The following is a 13,408-nucleotide window of genomic DNA, read 5'->3' on the forward strand; positions in this document are numbered from 1 at the left end:
TACCTGACTATTTTTCTAGATCCAGGTGTCCCAGGTGGCGTCCGTCCTGTCCTCAAAGAGGAGCACTTTTTCAACCTTGGCGTTGTTTCAGTTTCGGTTGGCGGATCTTTCTGTTCGCTGGTAGTGCTGTGAAGCTTGGCGGGGGCGGAGTTTTTGCGGAAAGGTGTGATATCTTCGCCCAGTTCATCTTGACTTAACTGACTTCCAGCAGAATTTACATGGTGAAGACCTATAAATGGATTTGATTAAAACTTAACCACCAACTTTTCAATCTGTCAAATCTAAAACTTAATCCCCCCCCCCTTTTTTTTAAATAACATTTACTGCCAGTATACAAAAATAACTTAAACAGACATAACAATATAATATTAACTTTTTTTATCCAAGTATTGAAACTTAATTTGATAGTTTCATAAATTTTGAGCAATTTAAGCCTTAAAATCCGTCAATAAACATGGGATTTATCAAGATTTCGTTGGACGTAAAGACAGACTTACTCTAGGTATATAGTAGCTGCGCTGCTAAGAAGTAACTTACCTGGATATATATGGTTGTCTTCATCTAATTGATTCAACAAAATTGATAAATCCTTTTCACAAATTTTCTTGGAAGTATCTGGAGAACTGATGCCGTCACTGTTAGCTGGCGACGTACAGATAATGGTGAGGTGAGAATCAGATTCGCTGCTGGCAGCTGCACTACTCTTGGATATACTTGTTTTTGTTTTGTTGCTGTTGAAATTTGTGTCCAATTGTTCTTCTTGGTTTTCATTCTAATAAAAATAAATTTGGATTTAATCTCAAGACATGCAAACTATGGTTTCACAGGGATCTAAAGGGATAAGACAATTGCTAATAAATTGATTTATATCCCCAATGATGATACAAAAAAACTACCCCTTCTGTAAATTACAATTAATAGTTGAAACGTATGAAAACTTAACTTAATGAACCAACTTATCAAAATTCATTAAAATCCCAATAAAGTTGTGGAGACAACGAATAAGAAAACGCTATCATATAACTTTGGGGACCAGTGTAATTAACAGCCCAATGACCCCTTCCTTCCTACTGTTTTATTTATAACTAGAGATAAAATATCAGTTAACTGATCTCAGACTTAAAAACATAAAAAATGTTCTACCTTGTATTTATCACATAAACTGAGACTTGCCAATTCTAAAGAATTTCTATCACATTCTGGACAAGGTCCTGTAGCGGCTGCAGCGGCAGCTGCTTCTTCTGCAGCCGCCAGATAACTCTCCTCTAAATGTTGTCCCTCCAACAAGCTGTCGGGTGATATCAAGGGAGATTCAAGACCACCGCCAGCCAGAGGCGGACACGGACTCGCCGCTAAAATCGGCGTTCCAATACCACCACCGCCGCCCTCAGCGACACTACTGCTGTTGCTGCCACTGCTGGCAGCACTGGAGAGATCTGGCGCGCTTGAGCTGAGCGGGGTTAAGGTTCCCTCACTACAGGACAGCCTCTCTGTCATATAGTCTCGCCATTCAGACGGCTCAAAGCTCTTATTCTCCACTTCTTCCCCAAAGATCAGGGTTTCCTAAAAAAAATTCATCATAAAATTAATATGTTTTATCTGTCAACCCTGAAAACAATTTTAAAATTGTTTATATTGATCACAGGGTTTTTAATTACATTGGACGTAGGCGACAAATAAGTCATAATCATATCTCAAAACACTAATAAACGCTATTATAATAATGACATGACAATAGTCCTAAACGTTTGACATTATAAACATAACGTGTTTTTGTTGTCATACCTGAATTTTAAATTTAACAGGCGGTAATTTAGCTGTAAGTAACATTTCACTTTTATATTATAACATAAATATAATATTATTAGAGAACATTAATGATTGGTGTATTATATTATACTAAATAACATGTGGAGTTCCTATTAGCATATTCCATTGTATACTAATTCTAATGGTAACATTATTGTGCTAGAGTTATAGAGAATTATCTAGAGAGAGAGAGCCTCCCCCATCGCCCTCCCCCCCCCCCCTGATAACGTTATTAACCCTCGAGATTCAGATATTTATCATAAAAAGAAAGTAACTTTCTTCTAGGGTTAACCATCCACATTTTTAATAATTGCGCCTAATAAGTGTCTTTAAAAAAAGTTAAGGACAATGGCCGATAAATTGATGTAAATCCCAAATGATGAAACACAAAATTACCGCTTCTGTAGATTATAATTAGTGGTTGAAATTAACCAACCAATCAAATTTGCTGTCTAACGAAAAAGAAAACGTTATTATAAAACTTTGGGGACTAGTGTAATAAAAAGCCCCATGTTCCCTCTCTCTTTGGCTAAATATTAAATATAGAAATATTTGATTAAAATTAGACTGAACAGTCTTTCTATTGTTAACCCTTTCTAAGCCTGCCTTTCTCACCCCTTAACTCTATAGGTCACGTGTATTTGTATATCAAATCATGAATTCAAACCGTGTTAGCCTTTATTTTTACTAGCGAAGCTACTTTTAAAGTATTGTAATTGTAAGAATGTCTGTCGGTCCAAGAAAGTTGATTAAATCAATCAAGAATGAAGTGAAATTTCAATATAAATTTTCAATTTTAATGATAAAAAATGTTAGATTTTATTGTTGCGCTACATAGAAACTTTAATATTTTTCTTCAGAATTAAAGGCAATAAAAACATTTATGTTGATTAGCAGCGCAGCAATAAAAGTTTTTATTTTTAGTAAATTCAGAACAGCAAAAATGAAACATTTTCTAAATTTAAATATTGAAATAGTCCTCTTATCAGATGAAAGATAAATAACTAACTCCCCCCACCCTTAATTGTTTATTTTAACCCTCCTAACGCCCCCCCCCCCCACCCCCAATGCCGTATCAAGACAGATATCACGGCTAGGATAGGGTTAATAATTAATCATTTAGGCCAAAAGCCTATAATAGTAATAGGGAAGTTTGTGCATCATGTACAGAATAGTTATCGCAACGTATTATAGACAGCTTTGCGCGGATATTCAGACTAAGATTATTAGTAAAGAACCAGTTTTAGATTTATAATATTTTATTTTTAAATTCATGAAAAATGTATGTATTACGGTGCTATACATGATTTTTAAGTATGGCTTAGAACTGGCTCTAATCCAGCGGATATTTATCAATTATGAAGCCTTACAGAAAAATATGTACAATATTTTCTGTTAAAATACTATCATTTTAAAAGATATTAAAAATATATTTTTTAGAATAAAATATATCTTAAACTATAAATTTAATCCTAACCCCTATTGAGGTTGACTTCTCTTATGGTTGATTTTTATTGGAGGGGGGGGGGGGTACTATGCCTAATTTACTCCGCCCTAAACTGTTCAAATTTATTGCTAAGTTTACCATAACCCTTAACCCCCCCCCCCCCACCATTATTTTTTGTACTCCCCTATCATAAATTTTATAGGGTTAAATTAACACCATTGTGTGACAGCCATGGTGTCCATTCATCATTATCAAATTATTTTTTTAGCAAATTAACTGAATATGTATTTTTTCTTTCCTGGAAAATCTTTACTTTGAAATAGAAATATTTTAGTTAACTTTAATAGGGATACCCACCACCCCTTCCATAATATTACCATTATTTGGGAAACATTAGTAGAATATCTATAAATATCTCATGCTATGTATGCTAAATAATTTTTGATATTTGTAAAATTTACAGGGAATTAGGGAAAAGACACTGAACAATAAATGATCATTCACCTAAATGTTATTTGTTTTAATACCTTGTGAAATTATTAAGGTGAAAAGAATTGCAAATTTATTAAAAGCGATTGGTCAATCCCCGCTCCCCTGATAATTTAAGAATCGATATATTTAATCCTTCTCATGCGTTTATACCCCTCCCCCCTTAACTTATTTCAAAATGTACAGATTATGCTTTATTGTGATAACTTTCAGCTGCTTTATTTTATAAGTATAACATTATAATGGAAAGAAGAGTAGAAAATATTATTCAGTAAATAAAATCAAAATCTGCGAAGGAAAACTTCTTTTAATTGAGGGATCTTTCAAAGACAGATAAACGCGCCTATACAACAGCTGTGCTGATGTTAATAATATTATATTTGACTAAATTAAAGGAACTAGGTTCCTATCATGTACACGTGTATTGAAATCTGATAATAGATCCTAAACTTCCCTCACCCCCTTCTCCCTACCAACAGGTCATTAACCCTAATAGATCACAACCCCTACCCCCCCGGCCCCCCCCCCTAATCCTCTCCTATGTTATGTACATTTAGCACATTTCCGATATATGTGATAGGGTTAAAGAAAACAAAAAATAAATTTACCCCTAAATGCTATCTTTATCAACTAATGAAGTCCAGGGCTAGAGGAGACAATGTGTTGTTTATTGCACTAGTCCCCAAAGTTTTATAATAATGTTTTCTTATTCGTTGACTTAAAAACTATTGAATTTTGATTGGTTGCGTTCAAACGTTTCAACCACTAATTTTCATTTGCAGACATTTTTTTGTATCATTGGGGATGTACATTGTACATCAATTTATTGTTAGCATTAGAATTTATTGCATTCATTTCAATGCTTAAAATATTTACAAAATCCCCAAAATAAACTAAAATCATTGACGATATTTGCAATTAGATGAAATATAATTGCACTGGCTAACGTTAAAGAACAATGCAATCCATTTAAAAACATTTCAAATTCCTTGCATAGTGCTTTGAAAGATTTAGGTAAGCATATTGTCAATTCTTGCAGGGATCTAAAGGGATAAGACAATGGCCAATAAATTAATGTACATCCCCAATGATTATACACATAACTTACCTCTTCTGTAGATTACAATTAGTGGTTGAAACAATTTGACATTTAACTTAATAAACCAACCAATCAAAAATCAGTATACGCCCCCAAAGTTGTTACGACAATGAATATAAAAATGTAATTATCAAACTTTGGGGACTAGTATAAAAAACAGCCCCAATGTCCCCTACCTTCCTGCATTTCTTACGTCTTTTCAAAACAAATACATTTATACAACATTGTGCATTTTTCAACCAACAATGTTAAAGTTTTATTTGTACAAAATTGCAATTTAATAAAAAGACAGACAAAAAATGTTTCTCTGTGTGTAGAGTAAGGACTTCATTACACCAAAGAAAGTTGTGTAAAATGACTGTGATATACTTGTTTGTGGGCATTTTTTTCTTTACGCCTAACCCCTGCGGGCTGTCCTACACATCCAGTGTCTTAACCCTGCAGCTCTTCAGTGAAGAATCTTCACTGTACCGAATGTTGAAAAAAATTAAACACAATCAATATTTGGTATAATTATCATGTTATGATAATACAATCTTGTAAATCCTAATATCAAATTAATACGAAATGACTACACATTATTTTCACTAAGCATTATCTACGTCTATTATTCAAATAGGTCTGCTGTCTATGCAAACTATCTATGCACATACTTGTACTTGTTTTTATCTTAATTAACACACATTATTTAAATGTATATCTAAACAAAAAAGCCGTATTTATAACTGGTTCAAATGGCCTGATTATGAGGGCAATAAATTTTACTTTAGAAAAAGTTGTAGGATTTGGCAAAAAAGGATATTTTAAACTAGAGCTATTTATATCTTAGATTTTAAATGACAATTAGATTACTGATAAGATTATTTTTATCATTATTTGTACTCTGTTAGTGAGGTCTGTCTGTATGGTCTAGTCTAAAGGCATAATTTTTGTTTTATGATTATATTATACCTTTTCAAATGCTATATGGCTAAGCAAAACTAAAGCCAAATAATAGTACAAAGTCAGGAGTTAAAATGATTTGTTGTTGAGTTTAAATTCACTAATGCATTTGAAATGTGTTAACTGCTTAACGTGTCTCAGCCTCACATAGTAACATCTAGTGGTGTGAGTTCACTTCCACAAATATATTTTAGCACCAGAACCATTACAATTAGTCATTACAACATTAAAAACTACCTCCATCCAGGGAGAGAGGGGACAATTGGTTGTTTATTACACTAGTCCCCAAAGTTTTATGATAACATTTTCATATTCGTTGGCTTAACAACTTTGGGGACTTTTTTTTTATTTCGATTGTTTGATTCATTAAGTTGAGTGTTCAAAATTTTTAACTGCTAATTTTTAATACAGAAGGATTAATTTTGGTTATCATCATTGGTGATGTACAATGTACATCAATTTATCGGCCATTGTCTTATCCTTTTAGATTCCGGACTTTACATACTTAATTGCTATTGCCGTCTATGATCGAAAACACTGGAATAAAATTTTTCGGAATTATATGCACAATATCTCAAGTTGCTATGGAAACCAAAGGATTTGAAACAGGCCAGTAACTCTTTTATCTAGTATGTTCTATCTTGGTTAAATACAACTTGAATCATCAAATAAAGCAAGGATAAAATAACCATAACTAGCGGAGAATGTAAGGACAAGCATTTATGAAACAATAAGCTAAGTCCGTCAAAAAGACAAAAGGACAAATTGAATCATCAGAGGTTCAAGACACTATCTCATATACCAGCTGAATAAATCACATTTTCTCCACTTTAAATGCCCCTCAAGGTATCAAATACAAACCCACGGACCTAGTTTGTTATGGAGAAGACATTTTAAACACCAAAGAAAATCCCCTCAACGTTTAGGACATAAAATTATGAATTACAGAAGAGCTTCGCTCTTAAAAACGTGAGGTTTTAGGCCACATAGTACAATGTAGTTTAAAATCAACTTTCTATTAATATCAAAAGCTAGAAAAGCTATTGGGTCTTGTACCTAAACAATCATTGCAATAACATAGGTATGTAATAATATTTTTATATTTCTCGAATTTTCTAGATTATTCTAGTGACAATAATACAAAAACCATAAAAATGCATTGCCCCTCACAAAACTGTTCACATTTTATGCAGGGATCTAAAGGGATAAGACAATGGCCGATAAATTGATATACATCCCCAATTAAGACAAACAAATTTACCCCTTCTGTAGATTAAGATTAGTGATTGAAACGTTTGAACACTCAACTTAACAAACCAACCGATCAAAATTAGGTAAAAATCTCCAAAGTTGTAAAGAAAAGGTTATTATAAGACTTTGGGGATTAGTGTAATAAACAGCCCAATGTCCCCTTCTGCCCTACTAATATTGCTATATAATAAGATAAAAAATTTATGACACAACCATAAAACGTAGGATGGTAAAGTTACATACAGATTAAGTAAGAAAATCACGCCCTGGTAAAGTGATCTTGTTTTTAGTCCATACACCAGCCTTATCTAATTCAAGTATCAGAAGTATGTATACCAGGTAGGGAGGGAACATTGGGCTGTTTATTACACTAGTCCCCAAAGTTTTTTTAATAACATTTTCTTATTCGTTGACTCGACAAATTTGGGGACTTTTATTGAATTTAGATTGGTTGTTTCATTAAGTTGAATGTCCAAACGTTTCAACCAATAATTATAATTATAGAAGGGGTAATTTTGTGTATCCTCATTGGAGATATACATTAAGTTATCGTATACTGTCTTATCCCTATAGATCCCTGATATATACACATAGAATATAGTACAAGAAATAATACTGTTTTTTTTACTAAGCTCATGATAATGACCGGTGGTTTGACTAAAATCTTTAATATGTAACCTAATACTGAAAACCCCAGTAGCTTTATTTATAAATCAATTGATTGCCTACCATTTTTCTACAAGTTCTAAATATTCAATGTAATGCTTTGGGCATATCTATAAACAAAGGCTTTTTCTTTGATCTTTGAAATAGCAAAGATCAAAAATATTGTCAATGTTTTGAAGCGATTTAAACCGAGAAAAGAATTGGTTTTCAGGAAAAAAACCGACCTTGCATTTTGAATATCAAAATTTTTAGTTCATTCCACTGTTAATATAAATTGCATTTTCGTGTAATAATGAATTCAAAAAATGCCCCCAGAACAAGATTTTTGAAAATGAAAATCTTGAATATTCTAGTTTCAGTAGTATTTTTTTCCTAAAATAATTTCTAAAGAAATACTTTAGAAAATCAAACAAGTTTTTACTAAAACTCTAAAGATTATGTTTTAAAACTGAACTTTGTCAACTTTCCAAATGTTATATACATATAAAACTATTGTAAATGGTATCCTACAACGATTTTATGGCACTTTCATATGTAGGCATGTTTCAACAGTGGTGAGAATTCACCTTCGCATATAAATAGTCTCTAAAATTCGCCAAAAAAATAGGTCATAAATGAAATGAGTATGTAAACAGGAATATAAAGGGATAAGACAATAGCCGATAAATTGATGTACATACCCAATGATGACACACAAAATTACCCATTATACAGTTTAAATTTGTGGTTGAAACGTTTAAACACTCCACGAATTGAAACAACCAATCAAAATTCAGTAAAAGGCCCCAAAAGTTGTTGAGCCAAAGAATGGAAAACCTTGGGGACAAGTGTAATAAATAGTCCATTGTCTCCTCCCTCCATGAACGATAATACTTTAAATGCGGAAGTTAATGCTTATCTCAAGAATAGCCATCCCCTAGATTTAGGGGCATACATTACTCCAAATCAATCTTTTTTTTCTCAGAAAACATATAAGATAAATCGTTTGTTTTCAAATATCTCTAGGCTGATATTGTATCAATCTATTTTCCATTGACCTATGGCTGTATCCCTAACGTAAACTATCATTAGGCCTTATTTGTGTATTTGTATGAAGTAAAATGTATTTAAGCATGGGGTGTCATTATTTCCCCATAATAACACATATACATAGTGTTTCATTATTCGAAATAAAATCACAAAATCAAGTTTAAATCTAAAACTTTAGGGCCCATTGTCGCCTCTATCTCTGATTGCAATCAAATACAGTTTCATATTCGAAATATAGACACAAAGTCAAGTTGATAAGAATGGGCTATTAATGATCAGAGTAAAATGGAGTTATTTTGTTCTGTTGTAATAAAATGCAGTTGTAATGATTTGATAATGTAAAATTTGTGCGGAATTAAGTCCACACCTTTTTACAATATAGGGTAGATAAAGAGTTCTTCTTTTACTGCAATTTTTTTTATAGTATATAGTTTTGGACTATAACTATAGGAATGACTTTATATAAGGTATTTGTCTAAAGAATCTTATAATGTTGCTTTCACTAAGCTAAGGCATTCCTAAAACTTTCAATTTTCAGTTAGGCAACTAAATGACCAATTACCAATAGATTATTTAGCTGCTTTGTTTGGCATTAAGGGTGTTCAGGGGGTGGAAAGGAAATAGAAAATCTACCAAGATGTCCATGAAGATAAGGAATACTTTCTAGAGCCATTAATCCATAGAAATCACAGTAGATTACATGGTTTTATTAGGTATCTATTATGATGTGATATTTCAATATAAAATGGTTCAAGGGAACAATCAGGGGTTGTTTACTAGTTTAGAGTCCATAAACATGCAGGCCTTTTATACAGGGATATATTGATGATATATTGATGTACATCCTCAATTATGATACATAAATTCACCCCTTCTCTAGATTACAATTTTTGGTTGAAACGTTTGGACACTGAACTTAATGAATCAACTAATAAGAATTCAATAAAAGTCCCCAAAGTTGTTGAGCCAACCAATATGAAAGGATACTTTAAAATTTTGGGGACTAGTGTAATAAACAGCCAAATGTCCCCTCCCTTACTGCCTTTTGTATTAACGGTTGCTCTAGTAAAAAGGGTATTTAAAGCTTTTTCAATTACAATATTTTTCTATTGCATAACAGGAAAATTATTCTAATAAAATAAACTACGCAAATTCCCCTTGCTTTAAAGTTAAAAAATGTATTTTTTTTCAAAGAAAAATACTGGGAAAAAATTAGAATAGGCGCCACAGCAGGAAAACATATTTTTTGCAATCTTCAAAAGAAATTAGGATATATTTGTTGAAATTGTCTATAATACGACCCTATACATAATTTTTCATTATGGTTAAGAACCTGTTCTAATCCAGCGGATACTAATCGGTTTCAAAGCCATACTGGAAAAGGTTTACTTACTTGTGACGTTCTTTTTTCACTGCCAAGACCTGAGCTGGTGCTGCCGAAAATGGATGAGAACCCAGCCCTGTACCTGGCACCGTTATCCTCACTCTCGCTTTCCTGGCCGCTACCCGCGCCGTTAGCAGCTATCAACGGCTTCCTATGTGAGCACGAGCCGTTAGAGCTGTCTGAATAGGTGCGCACGCGCAGTTCACAGCCGAGGTTATTAGCGCTGCCAGCGGTAGCCGCCACAGCCGTTAGGCTATTACTGCTGTTGCTGTTTAAGCTGTTGGAGGACGATGTTGGCATTAGCCTGCTACGGTGGTCCTTTGAGGGGGCTGCAGCCTCTTCCAGGTCCTCCAGATCCCGCTCTGGTGACATGTCAAATTCAAAGAGGTGGTCCTCATCCTCCTCACCGTTCATGGACACAGATTCATCATCATCTAAAAGAAAATGTTTTAAAATAATGCTATTATTACAGGGATCTAAAGGGATAAGACAATGGCCGATAAATTTATGTACATCCCCAATGATTGATGATACACAAAATTCCTCCTTCTGTAGATAACAACTAGTGAATGAAACGTTTGGACACTCAACTTAAAGTACCAACCAATCACAATTCAATAAAAGCCCCCAAAGTTTTAAGCCAACGTTATAATAAAACTATGGGGTCTAGTGTAATAAACAGCCCAATGCCCCCTCCCTCCCTGCATAATTTAGATTAGCTGTGCTTCTAAATATAAAGGTTAAGTTCAATTAAGAGTTTTTATCCAGTTTAGCTACTTTGCATTTTGTATACGTCTTTAAACGATAGTTAAAAATATAGATGATTTCTTTTAAAAATAATTCAATTTTTGCACATTTAAACAACATTTTTCAACTTGAATAAAAACATGCCTTTGAGACACTTACTGTGAATTTTTTTCCTTGTAATACTCTTAACTAAAAAGTTTGTTTGTGTGTGCATTATAATTGTTTTAATGCAAGGCAGATACTATATGTTCGCCCATTTTAGATCATGCCTAAAACTAGGAGACGCTTATATAAGTTTACTGTGTCATTTTTGCATCCTTAGTAACACTAAATTAAAGGTATACTCATTTAATACATTTTTGTTATGTTATGTATCGCATTGTATTATTAACAGCTTTCCGTGGATATAAGAATGTATAATTATAAGATTAAAACAAGTTTTATTAGACCCGAGAAGCCGATAGCACGGGCTAACAAAACTGGTTATAATATTGTAATTGTACATTTTTACATTCGTAGAAAACTGGATGTACTACGATGCGATACATGATTTTTCAGTGTGGCTGAGAACCGGTTCTTATCCACCGGAAAATTAGAACAAAAAGCATATAGAGTTATTTTTATTAGACCATGATTTATTTCAACATGATTTATGTTTAAACTAGTTTTTAAAAGGTAACTACTGGTGGTAATGCTTTTCAAACAAACATAAAACAAAAATCATTTGGAGTGCCCTTTAAATCATATTTAGAAACAATCTCAGCAACACCAAAGAATAATATGAATTGTGAATTTATGACAAAATATCAGATAAAATCATTTTTTTTAAAAGGATCTTTAAAATAAACCTGAAATTAATTTCTTGTAATCAAAACTAACGGCTTCGCCCCTAGCCTCTAGGAGCTTTGCCCCAAGAGGTAAATTAAAAAAATTATGTACGTGCCTATCGGGGGAATCATTACATCTTCTATTACCTACCCAGCTGTAAAAATGCGAATGGGTCGCCAATTTTCGCGAAGAAATGGCGAATTCGCAAAACATATGGCAAAAAAAATCTTTAAAAATTGGGGGTATTTTTTTGTTTTTTAGGGGGGTTGGGTGTCCCATCACCCAAGAAAATAGCCTAAAACCACCACAGGACCAGTAGATATATTCCCTGAAGAGTAGAATCCAATCGGTTCAGTGGTTACCGAGATTTTAAGGGACAGACAGACGGACAGACAGACGGACAGACAGACGGACAGACAGACGGACGGACAGACGGACGGGCAGAAAGACAGACATCATTCTACTTTGTATTATAAATAATAGCATAAAATATAAAATTCAGTTAAAATGTTACATTATGTAGTGAATGAACCAAATACATGAAATAAGAGGATATAAATAGTTAAACTGGCAGACAATATGTAAGACATTATTTAATTTAGTCACCACTAAGCAACAAAAAAACCTGCATGAATCTAAAATTTTTGTGTCGAACGTCAGAAATTGAAAAAACATATAAATCTTCGAAATCAAGATTTTACACCAGATCAAATTTTTGTCATATTCAACCCATTTTCATGAAAATTATCTTGTAAAATAGAGATCGTTAAATTTTTAAGTTTTTGAAATAAAATGTTTTATCTGTAAAATTCAGATTATATGGATTATCTCATAATAAAAAAATTCATAGACAGGACGTTAAGAAATATTTTTGACTAGTTGCTTTGCTCCTAGCATCTAGGAGCGCGGGTTAGCATAAAACCACCCCAAGACATTTTATTTTCATAAAATAATAACTACTTTATACTTTAGGATTGCAAGGCTTAGGAGCCCTATTTAAGCTAATTTAACTATCATTTATTTCTGAACTTTACGAAGAATTTTGTCTGTTTTCTTAACTTAAATTAGGCCAGCGAGTGTTAAAGTACTTGGCTGACTTCTGCATATTATCACATCCGCCATTATCATATTCGCCAAAACGACAAAATTTAATCATGGAGAAATTGAAAAGTTCGGGCTGTTTTAATAATGATCAGGGATTAAAGAGAAAAGACAAAGGCCGATAAATTGATATACATCCCCAATGAAGATACATAAAATTCCCCATTCTGTAGATTAAAATTAGTGTTTGAAACGTTTGAATCAAAACCAAACCAATCAAAATTCACTATAGTCCCCAAAGTTGTTAAGCCAACAAATAAGAAAACGTGGGTATAGTCCTTTCCACGACATTCCTCCATAAGGAGCGATTCTTCGTATTTTTAAAATGGCTTTTTATAGGTTATTTTAGGTTAGGTTAGGTTATATTGTGTTAGGTGATTGCCCCACAGGGTTAGGTAATTGGCCCCGCTGGGTTAGAGCCCCCCGCAGGGGCTAGAAATAGGAGAAAAGCTACTGTGAAAAATACGAAGAATCGCTCCTTATGGAGGGATGTCGTGGAAAGGACTATACCCGAAAACGTTATTATAAAACTTTGTGGACTAGTGTAATAAACATCCCAATATACCCTACATCCCTGGTTGATTTGTCAATGTGATACATGAGCGGAATTTGATGC

General features: G+C 33.2%; 1 protein-coding gene across 8 annotated transcripts in view; it reads right to left on the bottom strand.

The window, feature by feature from the left end:
- LOC145321755 (uncharacterized) overlaps positions 1-13,408 on the bottom strand; it is a 75,994-nt gene that overhangs the window by 16,141 nt on the left and 46,445 nt on the right. For all 8 annotated transcript variants that reach the window (XM_080163335.1, XM_080163333.1, XM_080163330.1 and 5 more), the window contains exons 4-7: positions 10,126-10,550; positions 1,144-1,563; positions 538-772; positions 4-229 (exon numbers count right to left, since the gene is read on the bottom strand). In XM_080163335.1, coding sequence (XP_080019461.1) covers positions 4-229; positions 538-772; positions 1,144-1,563; positions 10,126-10,550 — 1,306 coding nt within the window. The remainder of the gene's footprint in view (positions 1-3; positions 230-537; positions 773-1,143; positions 1,564-10,125; positions 10,551-13,408) is intronic.

This window comes from Acartia tonsa, chromosome 6, assembly GCF_053477335.1.
Source record: "Acartia tonsa isolate MP-2025a chromosome 6, ASM5347733v1, whole genome shotgun sequence".
In the NCBI taxonomy this organism is placed as follows: domain Eukaryota; kingdom Metazoa; phylum Arthropoda; class Copepoda; order Calanoida; family Acartiidae; genus Acartia; species Acartia tonsa.